We start from the raw sequence: 24,441 nt of genomic DNA, 5'->3' as shown, positions 1-24,441 counted from the left end.
TCCGGTAGCTGCATCGTAGGGTGTTTTTGGGTAGCTAAAACTATCCTTAGACAGTTCCACTGGAAAAGATTTAACAGATCTTCCTCTGCTTTTTGGAGTGCTATATCTCTCAATATTTTAATCTGGGTAAAACACCCAGTGGTCTTGGCTATTTTAAATCAATGAGGTTAGTCGTCTTACCGTCATGACAGTAATATAGTAACTTTTGGGCAATTTTGCAACTATATAGTACAATCTATATAGAGTATATAGTACAATCTATATAGAGTATTGAGGAGACTGCAAGTAGAACTTGCCGGAGTCACTTTCTATCTCCATAGGCCAATCCTACAGGGATCAATACCCTTTTAACTAATAGCTTACCCTTTCTTCAGTCACAAAATATGCAATTAAATTTCAATTTTCGTTTTTTTTTTTCAACCTGAGCAAGACTTGTATGCTTCATAGTTCCCGACAAGTCATATTCCCTGTCAAAACATGCCACCTCGATACTTAAATAAATAAATACTACACCACCCGATCAATTTCATGATTCTTAACCCTAAAAGATGCATTTATAAAAAAAAAGGGAGAAAAAAGCAAATATAACTCAAAACGTCTGTATTCGTTTATGAAAATAATAATATTTAGGGAGCCCCACAACAAATAAGAAAGAGATGAGAACAAATTTCCCTTCTCAAGTCTAAAAAACAGCACTTGAGTCAGTCTAAAAGTGAGCAGCAAGATATTCTAAGGAGCTCGGATCGAATATCCTTCCACAAGCAAGGGTCCATCGTCTCTGGATGATTTTCAACAAATGGTGTTGGACTTTTGTCTGCAAGAGCTGGCTTCCTATATTTTTTTGGGAGGGGGGAGGAGGTGGGCTTACTTTCCTCAACTCATTACATATTGAAGCCGAGAAATATTAAGACACAGAGGGGAGGTAAAACCATATTCAAATAACATACCACAGGGGAGGTTGAACATGAAAAAAGAATCTATTGATTACTCAAAATCCGTGGGAACGAGGATTCCACAAACTGAAGATTGTGACAAGTATAAAAAAAAAACTAGATCTCCGTTGCCTGTGCAACGGGAAGTGTTGCAGCAACTGTGCCCCGTTCCTTAGGGCACAGTTGCGGAGCAACACGTGCAACTGTGCCCTACGGGACACAGTTGCGGAGCAACAGTCTCCATTATGTCCTTCAGAGGACATTTTTCTAATGCGGCTTCGATTGTTATCTTGAAGCATCTTTGATATGGTTTTATTTCGAGCTCCTACTAAACTGAGTTTGGTAAAATGTTTAGCTGGTCCAGAAATAAACGAAAAAAAAAATAATTCTAGCTGGCCCAGAACTAAAGTTACCTCTAGAACGTCGAATCTTCGGAAATTATTTCTAAGAGAACGAAGCAACTTGGTATAAAGAACACTTCACTTCTTCTTGCATAACTTTCATAGCACTACTCGATAAAAATAAAATAGACATCAAAATCGAAAATTTAAGAAAATTTCAAAAAATCGGAACGAGATTGACTTTTCCGGAATTATTTCCGGGAAATCTGTAAAAGCTACGGAAATCATGCTTCGTTCTCGAAAACATCAATAAAAGTTCTATATGAGTTCATAATTATTTTATCTCTAAAACGTTTACTTCCGAAACTAGGTCCGTCTTAACTTGACGCCAATTCGAAGTATTATGTTTCGAGACGCACATTTCGGGAATTATTTCCGGGAAATCTGAAAGAGATACGGAAATAACGTCTTATAGTTTTCCGCTTAACTTTTGATAGTCTAAACTAGGAAAATATAAAACAAACCAAATTCACCAAAAAATTTAAATTGCCCCGAGGGCATGACAAAACTTCCAAATAGAAAAACCCAAAGAAGGAATTTTATTTCGGAGAAACTATTGTAAGCTCCAGTTGTTAGGAGATCGAGACCTGTCGAACCGCGTTGGAAAAAAATTCTAGCTGGTCCAGAACAGAAGTTACCTCTAGAACGCCGAAACTTCGGAAATTATTTCTTAGAGAGCGAAGCAACTTGGTATATAGAACACTTCACTTCTTCTTGCATACTTTTCATAGCACTACTCGATAAAAATATAAGAAACATCAAAATCGAAAATTTGAGAAAATTGCAAAAAAAATCGGAACGAGATGGACTTTTCCGGAATTATTTCCGGGAAATCTGTAAGAGCTACGGAATTTTGTGCTCCGGTTCTCGAAGAGACAAATGAAAGTTCTACATGATTTCAGCATAACTGTATTTCTAACAAGATTATTTCCGAAGCTACGGTCGTCTTAACTTGACGCCAAACATCGAACGCACAGTTTAAAGAAAAAAACGGATTTATTTTTTTTTATGGAAAACTGTTAGAAATTTTAGGAACTTCTCTGGAACATTTTTACTCTGTTTCACGTTTCCCTTCCCTCTGAAAAATCTCAAATTTTTAAGTCTTACCACTTCGGAGCTACAGGTCGCTGATCACGGTGAAAAAAAAAAAACAAAAAAAACTACGAAAGCAGTAGTGTTGCTCCGCAACACAACTAGAGTGAAGTTACTTCAAATTTATAAAAGGTTTCTACTAATGGTTTGACATAGAAGATTACTTACTAATGAGATCAACGGTGAGATCAAGTTTGTCAAAGATCCAGTCATACCACTCGGATATCACTGCATGCTCAGCACCATCCATATAGCCCTTCTGTCGAAGATTTTCAACAAAACAATATCTATTGATAAAAATAAACTATCAAAAATAGAATATATCATCAACATTCTAATAAAGGCCATAACCTGCACACAGAGAGGGAGCATATACCATGCATTTTCTAAAACCCTTCCCCCTTCTTCAGAATAAATTGAGTGAAAATACACAGAAATATACAAACGCATAGGTAGTTTATGCTTAAATGCGTTTTTCTAAGTATTAGACCAAAAACAACAACCTGCTGTCCCAGACCCAAATTCACGTTCCTATGCTTAATAACAATAGCCTTATCGTAGATGAGCATATCTATTTTAGTAGCAAGATTTCATATAAATAAAATATCTTCCTTTGGAGACTTAATCTCAACTTTTGCTCTGCTATAGAAGTTTAAAAATAGAGTATTTTTTTTTCATTCTGATGCAGGAAGTGGAAAAGAAGATTAGCAGAAAGTCAACGGTCCATCTTAAATAAGATAGATCCACAACCCGACGTTCCTGATCCCAATACATGCAGTGATAACACCAAGTTTCCCAATAAACACTACAATCTCCTAAGACCAACAAAAAAAAAAGAAAAAAAAGTCCAACGTCTACACAGTATTATAACTACTAAATGAGTTCCCTCCCAATTTTCCCCTAGCCTTTGCAAAAGAGAAGACTCACTGACCTTCTATCCCCCTTCAATAGCTGGTATGCAGTAATACCGTACTTTATAATCATTAGAATTACTTTACACACATTCTATATAATAACCCTTCCTTTTGTATGGACTTAGTAATGGTTTAGAGACGGATGTTGCACGACATGGCAGTATGACCTCTGAAAACGGGAGAATGTTTACATATATTGCTTTCAATAGTTCCAAGCCGATTAGTTATCATAGAATTTCTGTTTGATGTCAGCCAAACTTTCTGTTTGATGGCACAAAATGTCACTTCCCTGCGGCATGATCAGATTTGCCAATTTACGAAAAGGTAGGAAGAGTAGCAACCATTTTTATGGCACTTGGTATTTACCAGGTGACATATAGCGATTGCAAATTCTGTCGGTCGGTCTGTCTGTCCTTGTTTTGCTACTTTAGGCACTACCAGATAAGCTAGGACGATGAAATTTGGCAGGCGTATCAAGAACCAGACCAGATTAAATTAGAAATTGCCTATTCTCCGATTCGACCATCTTGACGGTTAAATCGGAAAAATTAGAAAACAATGAGGAATTTTTAACTTACGAACAGGTGATCAGATCTTTATGAAATTCGATTGTTGGAAGGATATCGTGTCGTGACTTGATGAAGTCGTTTTCCCCGATTCGAACATCTGGGGGGCTGAAGGAAGAGGAAAAATTAGAAAAACTGAGGTATTTTTAACTTACGAGCGGGTGATCGGATCTTAATGAATTTTGATATTTAGAAGGACCTCGTGACTCAGAGCTCTTATTTTAAATCAGGGCCGGCATTAAGCCTGACCGGATCACGTGACATTGGGGGGAGTTGGGGGGAAACCTAAAATCTTGGAAAACGCTTAGAGTGGAGGAATCGGGATGAAACTTGGAAGGAAAAATAATCACAAGTCCTTGATACGTGATTGACATAACCGGAACGGACTCGCTCTCTTTGGGGGAGTTGGGGGGAAGGGTTGATTCTAAAAAAATAGAAAAAAATGAGGTATTTTTAACTTACAAAAAAGTGATCGGAACTTGATGAAATTTCATATTTAGAATGGACCTTGTAGCTCAGATCTTTTATTTAAATCCCGACCGGATCCACTGTCATTGGGGAGGACTGGAAATCTTGGAAAAAGCTCGGAGAGATCAGGGTGAAACTTAGTGGGAAGAATAAGCACAAGTCCAAGATACTTGACTGACATAACCGGACCGGATCCGCTCTCTTTGGTGGAGTTGGAGGGAGGGGGAGTAATTCGAAAAATTAGAAAAAATTAGGTATTTGTAACTTACGAACGGGTGACCGGATCTTAATGAAATTTGGTATTTAGAAGGAACTCGTGTCTCAGAGCTCTTATTTCAAATCCCGGCCAGATCTGTTGACATTGGTGGGAGTTGGACGGGATAACTGGAAATCTTGAAAAACGCTCATAAATGTCGTAGATACGTGATTGATGTAACTGAACTGGATCCGCTCTCTTTAGGGGAGTTAGGGGGTGGGGTTCAGTGCTATGGCGATGTGCTATGTGCTACGTGTTTCTGGACGTGCTAAGACGATGCAAATTGGTAGGCGTGTCGGAGAGCTGCACAAATTGACTTGATAAAGCCGTTTTCCCTGATTCGAACATCTGGGGGCTGAAGGGAGAGGAAAAATTAGAAAAACTGAGGTATTTTTAACTTACGAGTGGGTGATCGGATCTTAATGAATTTTGATATTTAGAAGGACCTCGTGACTCAGAGCTCTCATTTTAAATCCTGGCTGGCATTAAGCCTCTGATTTTCCTTTTAAAGCAATCTATTAATTCTTAGAATTTTGCTAGAGCTCATACTATATGAGCTCTTGGCTCTTCCGACCTCGTCACAAGTGCCATATGAGCTCTTAGCTCTTGTTTCCTTAAAAATGATGATACTAAAAGATCTAGGGGTATTTTAAAAAAAATTAGGGGTAGGGGTGATTTTTTCGCTTATTCAATGAAAACATAAAAAAGCATTTTAATATATATGGGGGTGTCAAGGAGACAAAGGTCTCTCTGCACTAATTGGCACGTCCGAGCATGATCTCTTTTGTCGCGTCGTTGATAATACCGCTAAATTTACATGGGCTGTGTATATGTTATTGACAAAGGGATGAATGTGGTCGCATATTGAATTATTACCACCAAGACTGAGAGGATATTTATATTGCTGCTTGAAAGTACGAAGCAGAGTAGCTGAGTAACAAAATTTTTGTTACATTGTATTTCATTTAAATTTTCTGTTTTGCGATATAAAATGAGAGATATTGGCACTTTGCTGTAAAAATATTTGAAACTTCTATAGTGTGTGTGTGTGTATTTATATATCCGGGAGCCTGGCAGCTTCGCCGCTGGGCTCTAAAACGGCTACACGACAGATTTTTATATACAAATTCTCACTGCTGCTTTTCTTCTAACCGCAGAAAATGTGAGCCTCTTCTTGATGTAATGGCATCAGCATAGGTTCGATACAACCACCCTGGGAAAAATACATATCTTTCTTCTAGTTGTGACCTACTTAGATCATTTTTGTGGTCAGAAATGTCCATGTCCCAGTTTTAAGAAAAAACAACTATATAGCCGTTTTCGATGCCGGGCCCCGGCACGGCTACGTAGCAGGCTTGTTAATATTCATTCTTATTATCACTTATTTTCTAACCGCAGACAATGTGAACCTCATCTTGGACATAAAGAGTGCAAATCAGCACTAATGCACAATGAGTCTGATAAGCGCGCGTATAAAGTCACTTGAGTCTGATGAATTATGCGCTAAGTTACGCCTCAATAGGCCAGATAAAACTAAGTCTCAATTACGTATTTTCTAATTTCTTCCATGAGCCACTGGTTATTCAAAACTCGCAGCTAGTACCAGACTAATTTTCCACTACGATTTATTCAAGACTCTTTCAAGACTCATCCTAGGCTAACTCCAAAATGCAAAATGTTCTTAGGTATATTCTTCTCATCCCCGATCTGTTTTTTTTCCTAACCTATTGCATGGGCCTTCGGCCCTTGTCAAAGCCTGTCCTGCATCTGGACTAAATTACTCCGCGTTATGTGTCATATACTTGAATTATTAATGTTTTTATGCATGGTTTAGTTTTACAGAGACCTTGTACTCAATTTCACAGATGCAAACGATGTAGCCAATAGAGAAGCAAAGTTCCATAAGAAAATTCACCTGTGTTTAAGCGATGGGAAACTTTTAAATTCACCTGTGTTTAAGCGATGGGAAACAATTAAAAAGATAAAAAAAAAATGTATTTTAGCGTATAATACAAAATTTGAGTATAAGGTTGAGAGAACAAAATTGATCACGGACTACGAGGGGTTTATTCCTAAACTAATAAGGATTGTAGGAAAATAATAGAATGATGTTAACAAGGATTAGGGATTATAAAAAAAAATAATTTCAGTCTCTAAATATTTTCAGAAGGTAAAAACTGGACAGGCGAAAAATAAAGTGAATAGGCTTTCGAATAATTATTTACACTTACATCATACAAAATATTTGCATTCACAAAATAACTGAAAAAAACAAACAAAACTAAATATTAACATACAACTAAAAATCAAAAATTCATTCTTTTTTTTGGCTATATATTTATTGGCAGTGTTTACAACCATCATTTCAGTTAATTTAATAAAATTTCAACATTGTTTAAAGCTTCCAGATTTTGAATATCGTTGCAGAAGTTCAAGCAAGGCCAAAAGTAACTTTGAACCCTCCACGATCAAGACAAATCTGTAATTATGGGTGTAATGGTCTTGCTAATCTCATTTGGAACGACAATACGATTATTAGAATATGATAATTGCATATTAGTAAATATTTGTCTTTGTTCAATACCTAAAGTTTATGCAACAGTAATAATTAAGGAATTAGTTGTATTTGCATTTATGATTTTTACAATTTGAAAAGTTTTACAATTAGCAAACAAGAGTCAAGAGCTCATATGGCACTTGTGACAAGGTCGGAACCTAAAATTAGACTCGGTACTAGAGTTGTCGATTTTGCTGTTCTTTGTTTATTGACGATTATTAAATAAACTTGCAACTACAGTGTTCCTGTATCCTCTTCTTGTTCGGTATTGTAACTTTTGTCCCATCAAGTTTCATCCCGATCTCTCCACTCTAAGCGTTTTCGAAGATTTCCGGTTTCTATAATGATGATAGAAGGTAATAAGCTTACCTAAGCTATGGATGTCAGGTGATTGATTTTTCTTCTAACGATAATTTCGACAGGACCTGTGCCTGTCATCATCAGGTGATGATTCAACCTGATGATGACAGGCAGAGGTCCTGTCGAAATTATCGTTAGAAGAAAAATCAATCACCTGACATCCATAGCTTAGGTAAGCTTATTACCTTCTATCATCATTATGTATGAAAGTCAGGTATATATTACCTCAGAGAATATATTTCCGGTTTCACCCTTTAACTCCCCCCAATGTCACCAGATCCGGTCGGAACTTAAAATAAGAGCTCTGAGACACGAGGTTCTTCTAAATATAAAAATTCATTAAGATCCGATCACCCGTTCGTAAGTTAAAAAAACCTCATTTTTTCTATTTTTTTTCCGAATTGATCGTTCTTCCACTCCCCCCCCCCCCAGATGGTCGGATCGAGGAAGTGACTATTTCTAATTTAATCTGGTCCGGTCCTTGATACGCCTGCCAACTTTCAGCGATCACTATATTGATTACGCATCTAGTTTTGGATCTTCTTCATGTACAAATTTGAGTGGTTCGGGATTCGAGTTTGAGACCTCTCGCATCTTAAGGGAGAATCATACCCCTAGACCACCAACCGCACTTAAGAAGAACAATCATTAGTTTTATCAGCAAATAAAATTCTTCTCAACTATCTCGTTTGCTCGCCCCCCCCCCCCCAGATGGTCAAATCGGGGAAGAGACTATTTCTGATTTAGTCTGGTCTGGTCCCTGATATGCTTGCCAACTTTCATCGTCCTAGCTTATCTGGAAGTGCCTAAACTAACAAAACCAGGACCGATAGACAGACAGACGGACAGAAATTGCGATCGCTATATGTCATTTGGTAAATACCAAGTGCCATAAAAAGTTTATTTGGAGCTTTTAGATGATCCAGATCACTCAAAATTTACAGCATCATCTGCTAAAATCAATTAGTAGAATCTACTAATTGCATATTAGTAGATAGATTTCTTTTTTTTATGGGATCGAATTTCGCGGATAATCCATATATTAGAAAAAAATAAGGTTGTAGGGACATAGAAAAACAAAATTACACTTATTAAAACGTGTATTTAAAACAAAACAACTGGAGCGAACTATAAATAGAAAGACATTATACAAATCAATATATTTTTGGTTATAAATTCTGCAAAGTCTATTTTAAAATCATTTCCAGTTTCTTGGTCGCTGCTGAGTTTCTGGTGGTGTAGTTCAACCTCACATATACCATGACGCTGATACATAATTTATTATTTCAAGCAAAGTAACTTAACATAATTCTAAAACTACTATGCTTTTAAAGCTGAAATAAACACGATTTGTACTGTATTTATTTATGATTTTTTGTGTTTATAAACTTTTTTATTTACATTGCCGCGGTTAACCCGCATTACGGACAATCGAACCGCGTATAATCGGGAGTCGACTGTATATTCTTATCAGTTAACAATTTCTATGGGGAAATAACCTAAAAAAATTATGTTATATAAATTCATTTTGTTTTCAATTATTATGTGTAGTAACTAACTTGGAATCTATTGCATAAAACTGACAAAAGACTTAAGCCATTTGTTTTTGTAAAGAAGAGCAAGGTGTAATTACTATTCCTAAGTTTGACATTCACATTCAGAATATACTGGATCAGTAATTAACAATGTAATTAACTAATTAACAATGTTTCTGATATTCCTGTAATAGCCTACATGGAGACAAAGATTTAATCATTAAGATTAAGTTTTTTTTCATATTTCAATATTAAAGAATGACACTTTTGTTGGAGGATAAGAGTATAATGGGGAAAAACCCCATCAAAACTAGCATTTGTCTGAGTAGGAAATGATTTAAACGTTTTTGTAAAAAAAAAATCTGCAAATAAAAAGTGATAAGGCGAAGAAACGAAAAAATTACCCATCCCTCGCCTTCTAGGTTAGCTCAATGGACACGGAGGAAAAAGATCACCCAGAGGCATTGCTGAACCATAAGGCGCTGAATTGAAGTTTCTGTGGCTGGATCTTTTGTACAGGGACAAGTAGCAAGCTTGTCGCCCAGCATTACTGTAGTGGGGATCGAAACCTATTTCGATCCCCAATATGTCACATATTTCCTCATGGAAATGTCACATATTTCCTCAGCAGAATACAGCTTCAACAAGAGTGCTCAATGACCAACACACTGAAAAAACCACAAAATACCCCCCACAAATCTACCTTTCTCCTGTTGATAAACAGACAAAAATCCTAAGTTTAAACGAGAAGCTAGGTGTAGAAATAAATAAAAGAAGGTGTCTACATAGTAGTCAATTAAATTTTCTGATTGGCTGAAAAATTTTGACTGGCTCAAATTAGAGCAGGCTAAATCCTGGAATTAGTCAAATCTATTGCTGAGAATTAATCTTTTGCTTTGTTCCATCACTCTCTTTAAATTAAACCTGTTTTTTCTCTATAAATTTTTTGTAAATACTGAAACAGTGTGGTCAAAGGAATTATTTGTAAAAGAAGTATTTAAAATGAAATGACCTGACATAATGTAAGCCTGTTACTAGATTATCTTTTTTCTGAAACACAATTTTTTTTTTTTAATTCAGCAACAGGTCTATAATTTTCACTGGGAGGGCAAGTGTCCTTAGCTGAAATAGGTTATAGATGTTCTGTTTGCGTGTAGGAACGATACCAGGACATAATACATATTTCGAAAAGAACCCTAAGCAAAAAAAAATCCATATTGCAAATTTAATATAGAATATATATGTGCATACCTGGCACTATACAAGGATCTTTCAATAATTTTCACTTTGGCAGAGGAGGGCTTCACATGATGGTCAAGCATTGTTAATTGAACATAAGATTGGAACATGAGAGAATACTTGTGAGGATCCTGGTACATTAGTTCCTGAAAAGTAAACAACTTCATTATGGTTGCTGCATGAATGCAACAAATTAATTCATACATGTACATAACTACAACTTTAAGAGGATATTACAAGTTATATTACTTTTTTGACAAGGAGGGGGTAACTTAAATGCTTGAAGCCAAATATAAGTATATATATATATATATATATATATATATATATATATATATATATATATATATATATATATATATATATATATATATATATATATATATGTATATATATATATATATATATACATATTATATATATATATTTATAATCATTCAGCCTTCTATTTAGTTGAGTCCCTATTTTGAGTAAGTATTCTAAACTTAGAACTAAATTCTTTCATTATCTACAGAACTATTTTTTGCAATCACAACCCTATACAACACTATCGCTATCACCCACATCCTCTTTACTACATGCTTCTAGAAGGTTCTTACACATGCTGATAAATTGATACTCCACTGCACTTTCTTCTGCTTTGAAAAATACTTATCAAGAAATCTAATCCGCAGACATGCAGTTTATTAACAGATTTCATATAGCAGATCCTAAATTAGCTGTTGGATACAACTCTATTTACACTAGTTACATTTATACATAATCATTTATATATTTATACATTATCACAGCTCTTCTTCTTCACTTTTGTCACAAGCGCCTGTGTTTTTCTTTATTTCTTTTTTTTCGTGTTTATTGAGTTGCCTATTGTCCCAGTATGTATAGAGTTTTTTTTTTTTTTTTTTTTTTTTTTTTTTTTTTTTTTTTTTTTTTTTTTTTTTTTTTTTTTTTTTTTTTTTTTTTTTTTTTAGTGCTCTGTCATTTCTGTTGTATGAAGACGGGTTTCCAATAAAAGTAATAATTTGGGCTTGCATAACTATGGTACTGAACTTTCTCTTGAAGGAAACAAACACCAACAGGTTCGCTATATGGGGGAAGGGGCATGATAAGACAGGTAACTTTTATGTCATTAATTTTTCCACGCATGAAAACATAATGAGGGAGAATTTAAGTGTCAAAACTGTTCAGAGGAGCTCCTCAAAAAGTAGCAGCAAAAAACTACAGAAATAGAACTGAATGACACCTTAGAAATAGAATATGATGACAGGGCTGGTGATTAGCAGACTGTATTTTTGATATATAAATACAAAAAATAATTATTTTTGAACAATCGTAAAGAGCAGAGCAAAAAAAAAATAACAGCAATCACAATGAACAACAAACTAAAAGCTGAAGGTTGACTTAGTAAAAAATGTATAATGTACCAAAAATAAAACATTCAACCCAAACTTAAATGAACAGAAATAGCTAGATATATGAGCTGGGAAGTTGTCTTTCTTGCACTGCAATTGTAAGGCGACTGTTATTTGCCATTTATTGGAAGCAATATAGATTTTAAGCGATTTTAAAGCAAAATAAAAATAAAATGCGTTGCCAAATAAAAACTCAGGGCCGTATCTAAAGTAGAGGGTGTTATGAGGTTTCAGCCCCCCCCCCCTCTCCAAAGGCTACAAAAAAGACAAAAAAAAACACATTTTGATGAGTTTTGTAAAGTTCTTTGTGACCCCCTTATACAAAACATAGCCCCCAAAGAAAAATCCTAGATATAGCCCTATAAAAGCTAAACTGTTCAAAAGACAGATTATTTTCAATAAAGTTCAGTTTAGAATTTCAAAAACGAAAGAAGAGGAAAAAAGCATTATTTTCCCCACTTTTTTGTGCATTAAAAATGTTGAGGAATTAATCTGGCCCTTTCTTTTTTATTTGGTAATCTTTTTTGGGGGGAAGACAGGAGGTTGATTGAATCAAATTGGTTACAAATTAAATAGTCTTTTGACTATCATGAGTACTTTTCAGCAATGTTTGTTACATAGATTATGTCGTTTTCTTCTTGTTGCTGTTCTGCCAAATAAAATCACAAGGTTATATACAAAGAGGAGAGGAAAATATGTTTGAACTCCCCCCCTCCCTGAGTCTAACTCGTAAAAAAAGCAACGAAAATACACATAAACAAATTTTGAAGCATTCTGGATTTTTTTTGTAAACATACTCCCCCCTGAACAAATCATACTCCCTCCCCTGAAAAAATCCTAAAAATAGACCTATAAAGACTAAACCGTCCAAAATACATGTAGTGTTTAATTAAATACAGTTTAGAATCAGTAAAACGAAAGAAACGTAAAAGAAACCAACACTTTTCTATAAACATTGATTAGCCTTAGGACAATATTTTTCTTTGTTCTGTTGTTATTAATGCAATAACAAATAAAAAACAAATTGGTATTTAATTTAATTATTAAATAAAATATGATAATAGAAAACTAAAATTCAAATAAAAATCAAGATCATGCAAAAGAATATATACACGTTAAAAAAAACAAATTGGTCTAAATTTTCCATTTTTGGTTTTCATTTAAAAATTTAGAGCAATGGTGCCTAAATTACATTTTGAAAATAAATAGTTTTATTTCTTGAAGAGATCAACTTTATTCTTTGAAGTGAAGTTTTGCAATGACAAATCTATTCAGCTCTTTTATGTATCTTAAAAGAATATATTTAGGATGAATGGAACTTTAGTATATTAGCCTGATCAAACGAGATTCTAAAATACAATTACATTAATTCCTAGACCTTTTGTTAATCTATCTATTACTCAATGTGTACAGGGGGGGGGGACGACTTCCCAGTTTATATATCTAGTAATTTCTGTACAAGAGGGACAACTCCCCAGCTCATAAATCCATTAATTTCTGTTTGTTATGAGTTGATTAACAATTTTATATTTGGTACATAAGTTCACTATTGGTTTCATTTTTTTTATAAAATGTAATATTTTTCTTTAACTTTTAGTTCTTTTGTCATAACAATTACTGTTAGCTCTTTTTGTTCTGCTCAAGATATAGTTTTGTCCTTTACTTTTTCTTTTTTTGCCCTTTCTTTTTTATTTGGTAATCTTTTTTGGGGGGAAGACAGGAGGTTGATTGAATCAAATTGGTTACAAATTAAATAGTCTTTTGCTTTGTCCTTTACTTTTTCTAAAAAAAAAATGTGTTTTTTGAGTTTAATATCTGTTCGTTTTTTAATTAATTTCTGTAAAAATGAAAAATAACAAAGACAGAAGAAAAACTAAAAAAATTGTCTTGAAGATAATGACTGAATAATGAATGATTTTATTTAAAGGCCCTAATTGAATGAGCAATTAATATTGATCTGTCACTGGGGGGGGGGGGCAAATAAAAAAAACGAAATCTGAAATCTATGCAAAAAGCAAGTTTCTGGATGATTTTTTTTTTTAATTGCCTCATAAGCAAAGAATAATGAATAAAATCTTTTGGTATTTTTTTACGTTTATATTTTGGGACACATATATTTAATATTTGGTGATTTACAGAATAGATATCAAACAATAAAAGTTACATTTTTAGAATCAGAAGAAAATCAGCTCTCTATCAACGTATGAATAAAACTGAAACAAAGAAAGATATATACATCAAAATAGGATAATTGGTATTTCCAAAAAGGTCCTTCTAGGTAAGCCAATAGACTAATAGGTACTTGTATGATATAGCCCCAACCTAATATTCTTCATCTAAGTACAATCTGTTTCTTTAACACTCAATCCTGATGAAATATACCTAAGAACAATAAAAATATAATATTTTAGAAACAAATTTGGGCTATACATTTACACATTAGGGGGATTGTTGGTAAAGTATAGCAGGTCTGCATGCTTAATGTGTTAGGAACAATTAGGCTACTCAGCATATTATGAAGTAAGAATTGTTTTCTAACACCATATTGTCCAAATACTTTACAACAGCCCCCCCCAATGTGCAAATGTATAGCCCAAATTATATTTTCCCCATCTATTTTGTCATTTCTATTTGTCTTGTCTGATACTAAGCTGAAAGAAACTGAAAAAAAAACCTGGTTCTATAACCATTTTAGGATACTATATCAAACATTAATATGGCTTATAATTCTACTTAAACAACAGGGTATGCATTTTCAGAGCTAAGGCCAGATAATAAGAAACTGATAACTGAAAATTAAGGTAAAATTGTTGTTTTGTCAAAATTTCAATAGGTAGGCTATACTTGTCATGAAGGCAAATTTCAGTATACTCTAGAGGGAAAAGGGGTGGAGGTAGGTACTTCAAAATACCTTCCTGGGATATAGCTTACTTTAGTCTGTAGACCCATCCAAAAAAGTCTCATTTTTCTACCCTAATCCCTTTCCAAGATAGTCAAAAGTAGCTAAAGTAGAATTTTACCCTAGGCTAGCCTATATTATACAAGTACCAACTGATGATTTCAAGGGTTTGACCCTAAATAATTTTAATAGTAACCATATTGATGCATGGCCTAGATTTTTTGCAATTTATTGATATAGGCTGATAGGCCTACAATTGTTGTTGATTTCTATTCAGCAACAAGAAGTAAGGGTTTGAGTTTCACATAATTTTGCCCAATTGTATAGGCTGCTAGTTTTTTACCCTACTCTAAAACACCTTCCAAGGAGATTATTAAGGCTCTGGATACATTCATGGGAGTCTTATTTAGGCTACCCAAAACAATTGCTTCCAATGGTCAACATATGCCTCAATTTGAGTTTTAGCCTACCCAAACAGGCATCAAAGAATATTTCCTTATGGGACATCTTAAAAGCACATTAAAGTTTACACATGATTTAACAAAAAATATTATGACTAGCCCAGGCATGGACTGAGCCTAAAACAGGATGGAGAACATTAGAAAAAATCTGAAAGACAACTTACAAGCAAATTAAATCCTTTAAAATTTCTCCACTTGTCAACAGGTTCAGCCAATGTTTCAACATCTTTGAACTGAGAAAAATAATTTAGAAAGGATGTTTTCCCACTTCCTATATTTCCTTCAACAAGCACTGTATATGGCTTGTCACCTCTTCCTTCTTGAGAATCGCTCAGAACGTTGTTACTGTTGGGACTCATCGTAAACCTACTTTTTTCTTGAATTCCAGACAAAAATGAATGAACTTCTCTTAAAAGCCGACTCTTTCCCGCCTTTTCTGAAAATGTTTAAAAATTTTGCCGAATAATGCCATCTAATCATGAAAAAATACATAATGGCAGTATATAGAAACGTGTGTAATATATACCAATCAATTTGGTTTAAAAACTCGTCCATCCTAAGGTTTCTAACACGCATCATGGTTATCAAACATAGATTAAACGCACCTGTATGCCTTTTTCTTAACATTGTATGACAGGGCAAATAGACATCTGAATCATATATATTTTTTTCTGAAATTTGGGCCATAAGTAAATCATCATAAGGTCTCTTTTATTAAGAAAGCTTTATTCCTCACTATCTATGTTTTTTAAAGAGTAGTAAAGCTGAATTACTAATTAATTCAGAACTTGATTTTAGTAAAAGATTAAGACGCAAAATAAAAATGCAAAGTTTTGAAGTGCTACTTTTTTTTATAAAATTAATATTTAAAAATTCGCTGTAAAACAACCGCACATCCTTGTTTGTATGGGCTTTAAAAAGAGATTAAGAAACAACTGCCTCCTTGCTTGAGTACGTCTGTGGTCTGGAATGAGGTAGTTGGCCTAGGGTATAAAAGATATATTTTATGGTATCGACTAACTTTTCTTTGTTAATTGCCCAGGCCGACCGCTGGTCCGTTAATTCAGGAATCGGCTTTCTGATTGCACCTTGGAATATCGTAAGCGTCTTAATGTCCTATAGTTTATCGTTAATACCGTGGGACAAATAGTTCCAGTGGCATATGTATAGCTTTGTATCGTTGTGTTTGGAGTTTAATAAAACATTATTATTATACTAAACCTCTATAAATAACATTATTTAAGCACTTCAATTTCCCCAGACGGCCATCTCAGATCATTAGTCGGGCCAACACAAAAGGAACACCACCCAAGTTTTTATCCCCATTAGGACGGTACCCATATCCCCTAGAAGGGTCAGAATAACACCCACTATTAATACGCACTTAAATCTACTTTACTACACAAGGAATGGTGGCAACTTTATTTAAACAAAGAGAAATAGGTATTTTCTTTTCCGTGTTTTATTGAGAAATAGCTTCTTCCCTTAATAATCCTTAACTTAGTTCGACAAGGAATGGATAGATCCAGAATAAAGCGAGAACAGTCTACCTATTTCTTTTTAATTGCCTAAAGTTAACATAATTCCTTAATAAAACATAAAAAGTGAGAAGTGAACTGGAAAAAAAAGCTTTATTAATAAAGCAGGTCTATAGAGGTAAGCAAATAGTAGAGACAAGATTTTGCAAATTTCGCCATTAATCAGGAGCCCTACTAAATTTTTAATTTTGAAATTATGGTCAGAATAAAGGAGTTTAGCACTATAGCGGCAAAAAACCGGTTTTATTATTTCCTACAGAAAAAAATTTAAGGCATAGCAATAGACTAAAATCTGGAAAATAAGACCATGATTTGAATTTTAAAAATTTAGCGTGGCGCCTGGTTAACGGCAAAGCTTTGTATGATCTGTCTACTATACTTTTTTCTATCTCTTTGAGATAAATAACAGGACAGAGATCTTAGACAAGTTCTAAACCATTATTTATATTAAAGTCAATTCACACACAGTTAATACAGCAAAAAAGGCCAAAGTTAACCCTACCACAGATCTTAGAAATATTTACATAAACACGGTCTATGTCAGAACACAACAGTGGGTAATATCTTTTTGTTTAAATAATAATATGGAGCTTCTTTATAAAAAACGTGCATCAATGGCAAAAGCAAAGACATATGGCCTGTAAACATTTAAACAACAATAACAAAAACAATTCAGTGGAAACAAAGACAAAAAGGAGAGTATGAGAGAGAAGAAAAACAATCGAAAATTACAAAAAAATTGCAACAATTTTGACATGGGGTAGCCTCAAAACTAACTGTCTTTGCCCATACCTATAGACGTTAATTTCCAGTTGAATATTTATTCAACTGTTTGTTAAAATGCATGGTAAACTATTAACAAGTCACAACAGCACCAAGCCGCCTGAGGTCAACACAACTACGCACACTCCTCCTCCATCCTACGCCCTCCCAGAGAGTTCCTACTTCCCTTAAATCTTTCTTTACAATATCTTCCCACCCGAACCACAGACTACCTGCTTTCCGACACTTGGCCAAAAAGGAAAATCTTAGGGAATCTGTTATCCTTCATCCACAGAACATGCCCTAGGCATCTAAACCCCTTCTATAGCCATAGAAAGAAGCAATCAACCACATGTTTCGCATAGCCTACTGTTTGAAATACGGTCAGTTAGCTGGGTACCCAGAACAATTCCGTCGGCTATTTCTATGGAAAACATCTAGCAAATCTTCCTCCATTTTACGGAGCCCCCATGCATCAGAAATATATTTGACCACTGTCATCACTGTAGCTTCCAATATTCTAATCTTGTTGTGCAGACTTATCGTCCCATTCTCCAAACTTTTTCAACTATGAAAAATCCCTGAGCCTTATCTATTCTGCTATTAACATCTTTAATGCGCTCACCGTCTTTACTAATAATACTACCAACACAAGTCACCCAACGTCACCTTTTAATCTTCACTTATTCCTAGCCTTAGTGACTTAGTCTTCTTAACATTAATTTTAAAACCTATTCTATCACCCTGAAGTCGCCAAACCTCCAAGAGTTAATTCATTTTGCTCAAACTTTCATCAAGGATGCTTAAATCATACACATAATCTAAGTCCAGGAAAATTTTTCTTCCCCATTTTATTCCATGTTCTCCTATTACCTTTCCTGTGCTCCTTAAGGGCAAAATCCATAAGAATGATAAACTCGTCTCAATTTAATTCGGGACAAGGAAGCGTTATATTTTTCAGATATAATAATCAGGTGAACTGAATGAGTGCTAGACACCATGGACAAAGTTCTGAAGCAATTGTGATGGGAGGAATATATATATATATATATATATATATATATATATATATATATATATATATATATATATATATATATATATATATATATATATATATATATATATATATATATATAATATATTATAATATAATATATATATATACACATATACACCTGTAATACATACATGATACGCCTGTAAGTAAACTTAGTATGCCCCACAATCACCAGTTAAAGTTCAATGAAAATATTCGTGCCAGGGAAAGCACTCGATTTTCAGATACTACTTCCTTCAATTTTTTTTTTACTTTTTTTCCTTTTATAAATTAGTTGGTCTACGTGACCCGGTTTTATGGGTTTTTAAAATTTTGGACTTTTAAATGTGCTTTTCAGAAATTAATATTTGGAAAGTTTAACACACCTAGCTCAACTAATTTTTCTCAAGTACTATTGAAGAAGTGCTCAGAAAACAATCATTTACCCTAAACTAATGTAATAGTCAGTATCTAAAACTAAGGTCATTACCTTTCATAGACAGTCTGAGCAAGATTGTCGTCGTCATCGGAAGTATATACATTTCCTCTTGGCATATCTATTATTTCCTCTTCATTAAACGCCCTGAAAAATAACTTAAATATTTATTAAAATCAAAGCAGTAACTGGAAACAAGGCATTTTTAAACTCCACCCAAAAAGTATAGGTAACTTACAATAATGAAAGCTTGCGCTACGGTTGACAAAAACTCCAATGCCATCTAGCTATAGGTATTTCTTGGCATTTTTTTTTGTGGATATTGCTAAGCTATTGGAACGATGCGCTAAAGAAAGGATAAAACTTCCCGAGTTCGTTACATTTGATCCCCAAGAAATACCGGCAAGTGGAGCAGAAGCAGGCGCATGTGTTATATCGTCGGTGAATGAAATGCGACAGCAGTTTTTGGGTTTTCTCAAGAGTTACAACCAAGTTCCCCTCCATGGCCAACCAGCAATCCTATAAGTGACGGAAGTCAACCTAATCCCGCCCCAGATAGACATTCTCCACTACACTATTTCGTAGTTCTGAGGAACCCACTCCGCACTAAGACGCCAGAGGAACGAAAAAAATTTCTTACGAGCATGTGCGGAGAAGACCTATCGGTCGATAATGTTGAACGGAATAGAAAACGATCTGAATGGTGGCTTGTTGTTAAAACGAAGGACAAAGGAGACGGCATTGCTTATTCTATCAAGCAGAAAATCAAAAAGTGTAGAAGCTAACGTGAAATCCCCAGTTTTTATAGGCTTGATTAAAAACATTCCAACGACATATGATGCCAAAACGGTGAAAACCTGCGTTTCAGGTTGCGAAAGGACAGAGCAGTCTGGTGCTAGTCGAACGTATAAGTTGTAATTTTCCTCCCGTTATCAGCTAGATCTGGCTATGAAAAGCTCGCCAAAATTAGATTTTGAACGTTTTCCAATTGAAGAACTTGTGTACCTGCCAAAACGATGCTATAATTACCAAATCACGTTTCAGCGGCGTGCTCCACTCCCCAGAATTGTCCACGTTGCGGTATCCAAGGCTATACGTCAAATGCTAGTATCCCATGCACGAAACCAATTGAATGTGCAGCATATAAATCGACAAAACATACATGTCAGTCATTCCAATGCCCTGAGATGAAAAAGCAAATCGGAAAACAAAAACGCTCCGATGAGTGAACAGAATACTAGGATTGTGTCTTGGAATATGAATGGAGGTGTCTCACAGAATCCCAGTAATTGAAGAATTGTGTTGGCGTAGCGATATTCTGTGCACCCAAGAACATTTGCTGACCAATTTTAGCCTCAGCCTACTGAAATTTTCAGAAAATAATACATTTTATTTTTTACCAGCCAAATCTTGTCAACGAGGGAGGCCTTCTGATGGACTAGCAATCATCTGCAGTTCTACATTTGATTCCGAGAGTCTTCATGTAGCTTAAAACCTTATGGCTATAGGGGCTGCGAACTTTGTGATTTTTAATGTGTACCTTCCAACAAACTACAGCGCCGAAGAATCGGATAACCGATTCTCGAAAGAAGTGCGAGCTCTTGCAAAGTGCTTCAAGACTACTATGTTGTCCAAACTGGAATGGGTTCTAATTGGAGACTACAACAATAATCTAGTCGACGACTCGTTTCCTCGGTCCCAGCTGATCCTAAGTGCACTTGAAAGTCGGTATCGTGTGCTTTCAAAAGACAAAAATTCCACGTTTGTACATACTAGTGGTTCAGTCTCCAATATAGACCATGTCGCACGAACACCAAAAGTGAGTGGCACAGTGAGTGTGCTATTGGGAAGTCACTCCGCCAGCCAAATCCCAACTGAAGCATGTGTTAATGTGTGTATCCCAAAAGGCCAAAAGTACTTCACAGTGGCATGAAATAAAAGATTGGTGAAAGACCAACTTCCCGCTTTATCGGACAGCGCTTGACACGACGCTTCAAAAGATCATTCTGCAATTTAGTCTACTACAAGTCAACGTGAAAGGAATATCCAGAAAACTAAAACACAGGTTAATGCGTTCTGTGCTGAAATCACCCGCGCACTACTAACCGCAGAAAAGGCTGCTATTTCTGTTAGGGAAACTCGTATAGGTACTGAAATCCCCGGATTCTCAAAGAATCAAGAGCTAGTGAAAGCATGTCAGAATCCTAAGTTCTGGTTCTCAGTGTGGAGAGGAAATGGTTGTCATAAATCCGGTGTGTTGAATTGTCTCCGTGTACACACGCAACCTAAATTTTAGAACGCCCTTAAGCAGCATCGCACGAACGTGAAAAATGACTATACAGAGAAAATAATTGATTATCCAAGTCGTTTATGGAAAGACCGCATGAAAGATCTCCCAAACACGCCTAAGTACCTGCCTAATGATCCAAATGACTTGCGACCTTACTTTACGAGCGAATTTAGTGCTCCGAATCTCAGTATAGCAAGACCATATACCGAACAACTTAAATCTGTGCTATCAAACTTGAGTTCCGGACTGGACCGCATCTGTTTCGGATGTAACTGCAAATGCCTTTAGGTTGAAAAAGAAAAAATCACGCGGAGTTGTGTGCACTTCACTTTGTGAATGGTGCTCGTCTTTTGTATGAAATGTCAACATTATTGTACTAGATCATATTCGTAGTCGGTCTTCGATGTTTTCTGTACAGGTCAACTTACACCCATCCTGAAAAAAGGGAAGACAACTAACATATGCTCCTCATATCGCCAATTACAGTGTCGCCAGTTTTATGCAAGCCTCTGGAAATGCTTATACTGTCATATACTAGACACTGTTGCCAAATGCCAAACCACCAGTTTGATTTTGCGGTAGGTCCCGGTTGCGTTGATGCTCTGTTCGCCTTTGCTGATATTTTGTCTGATTCTGAAGCAACGGAGTTGTGTGCACTTCACTTTGTGAATGGTGCTCGTCTTTTGTATGAAATGTCAACATTATTGTACTAGATCATATTCGTAGTCGGTCTTCGATGTTTTCTGTACAGGTCAACTTACACCCATCCTGAAAAAAGGGAAGACAACTAACATATGCTCCTCATATCGCCAATTAAAGTGTCGCCAGTTTTATGCAAGCCTCTAGAAATGCTTATACTGTCATATGCTAGGCACTGTTGCCAAATTCCAAACCACCAGTTTGATTTTGCGGTAGGTCCCGGTTGCGTTGATGCTCTGTTCGCCCTTGCTGCTATTTTGTCTGATTCTGAAGCAACGGATGATCCACTAGTCATTGGCTCTTTTGATTTGAGCCGAGCTTTTGACTCGTCGGTGCACGCACAGATCCTTCTAGAAGTGTATAAACAAGGGCTAAATTTGTGTATTGTCAGAGTATAATATTATATGTACAACAACCTTAAAGCGCAAATCAAAATACCCTCAAATTCAGTCAGATCCACTGTTGTACCGGTCCGTAAAGGAGTCGAGCAATGTTCGGTTGTATCTCCGATTTTGTACAACGGTAGTATTCTACTGGTGCAAGCCCGAGTAGCTACGTCTTATGTTTCAAAAGGGATTGATGTTTCGTTGAGGACGTATGCTGACGACTTGCTTAATTTGAACAGGTCTGCTGATCGACTATCGAAGAATTTTTATGTGTTGAACAGGATATACAATAGGATATAACGTAGGGCTATCGTTTAATGGATCAAAATCTGCCGTCTTATTTTTCAATGCGGAGTACTGCGAAAAAAAATCCCTTTGGGCGATTCAGTTGTGAAACCATCTGAGAGTATTACTTACCTTGGTTTACCAATCGGTAGATATCTCCATTCTGCCAGGACACTGCTTGTGCGCCACGTAGGAGTGAAAATCAAGATTGCGTACGGGTCAATTATTGATAACAGACATCGGTTCTGCCATAAATATTTTGCATCGCTGTATAATGCCATTACCCTTCCTCATGTGCTGTATATAGCACCGTTTTAGATATACCTGTCATCCGCTCAATGTGCAAAAGTAAGAATTATGTATTTACGATTCGCAAAGTTCCTTCTGAGACTTCCACCATGGACGATTAACTCCTATACCAAGCGTAATTATAGTGTATCCAATCCAACAGTCTGTGTCAACTGTGTTGCCGAAAATTTTCTGAAAAACGCCAAGGAAAGATCGAACCCGTGGCTAGCCATCCTGTGTCAGTAGTTTTGCTAATGTACAGAATGTGTAAATACGTTTGGTGATCTTCCCTATTGTGATTTTTCTTTTCTTTTTACTTTGTTATACTCCGTTTTAATTCCACGTGAATTTTTGGATAATAAAATTACTTACTTACTTACTTGCTACTTGTTATTCGGCATTGCTATAGCTTTTGACAAAATATGAACACTCTCTCTATATATATATATATATCGCAGCCATGAACGGCTATTAAAATAAGTAATAGCTTTCTGTCTAGTCATTCACTACAGGGAACCCTTGACGGGAGATTTTCCAGCGAATGATTGCTTATCCCTAGACAATATCTTGGGGCCATAATTTTTCCTTGCCTACTTCAATGGCCTGGGAAACAATTTCCCAGGCTCTCTGCATCATTTCGCCGACAACAACACGACATTAACAATCATTCTAAGTCATGAAGATCCAATCAAGCCTAAATTGCCCTGAAATTGATCTCTTGAGAAAATACATGTGGCTCGATGCTTTAGCGCATCAAAAACAAAGGAACTAATGACCTCCCACTCGAAGCTATCATGCTCACATCTCTCCTACGCAGTATTTCAGGGGATAACTCTTCGCTGCAACAGCAAGTTACCACCTAGATCAACTGTCCAGCTTTGCAAGTCGTGGATTAGACCCACTATCTAATATGTAACTACTGCATGTTAGTGCTCCAAAAACACTTTTGGCAAAACTAAAAAAAATTGAAAATAGGCATAATAGGGCAAGGTATACTGCTACCCATGACATTCTTGAGCCTCTTAGTGAGCAATTTGAAAAAATATCAATGACTGGTTTCCGAAGTGCATCAACCTACCTCCATCAGAGGAGTTTTAGCCTACTACTTTATAACCCCGGGTACAACAAGAAAAAAAGATGAGGGCACACCGATCAATCCAATCATCAAGAGGGAAAGACCAAGGACCAAGTGCACGAGGAAGAACTACGCTCAGCGCTGCATTTCTGTTTGAAATTATCTCCAAAGAGACGTTATTCCTGAGGATTTCTTCCATAAAATGATTCCTTCAAAAAAAGGTACAGTGCACACTTACAGCCTTGAAGTGGAATGAGATAAAGGACTAGCGGCACACTTGACACCATATAGCAACTGGCGCTGCAAAAATGGGTGTAAAAGAAAACAGTTTTAAAGAAGCCAAGTGTAGACCCGCACCACTTTCAGCATATATGATGCTCAAATACTTACTTTGGTATTTCAGTAATATGTACTTGATTTAAGGAGCCCGGAAAATTTTACTAGTTTAGTACGGTATTAAATCGACACTCCTTACATCCCCTGAAATAAAAATATTTCCGAAATTCTTACAAAATTTCTCCTAGAGTATAGTAGAGCTTCCTTGAGCAACT

General features: G+C 35.6%; 1 protein-coding gene across 1 annotated transcript in view; it reads right to left on the bottom strand.

The window, feature by feature from the left end:
- The window catches only part of LOC136028285 (deoxynucleoside kinase-like), a 71,651-nt gene that overhangs the window by 11,833 nt on the left and 35,377 nt on the right, over positions 1-24,441 (bottom strand). Inside the window, exons 2-5 of the mRNA XM_065706032.1 lie at positions 18,922-19,014; positions 15,257-15,528; positions 10,333-10,466; positions 2,594-2,712 (exon numbers count right to left, since the gene is read on the bottom strand). Of these exons, the coding sequence (XP_065562104.1) occupies positions 2,594-2,712; positions 10,333-10,466; positions 15,257-15,528; positions 18,922-18,973 (577 nt within the window). The 5' untranslated portion in view covers positions 18,974-19,014. The remainder of the gene's footprint in view (positions 1-2,593; positions 2,713-10,332; positions 10,467-15,256; positions 15,529-18,921; positions 19,015-24,441) is intronic.

This window comes from Artemia franciscana, chromosome 6, assembly GCF_032884065.1.
Source record: "Artemia franciscana chromosome 6, ASM3288406v1, whole genome shotgun sequence".
In the NCBI taxonomy this organism is placed as follows: domain Eukaryota; kingdom Metazoa; phylum Arthropoda; class Branchiopoda; order Anostraca; family Artemiidae; genus Artemia; species Artemia franciscana.
Note: the sequence above shows the minus strand (reverse complement) of the source record. Positions and strands in the feature narration are given on the sequence as shown.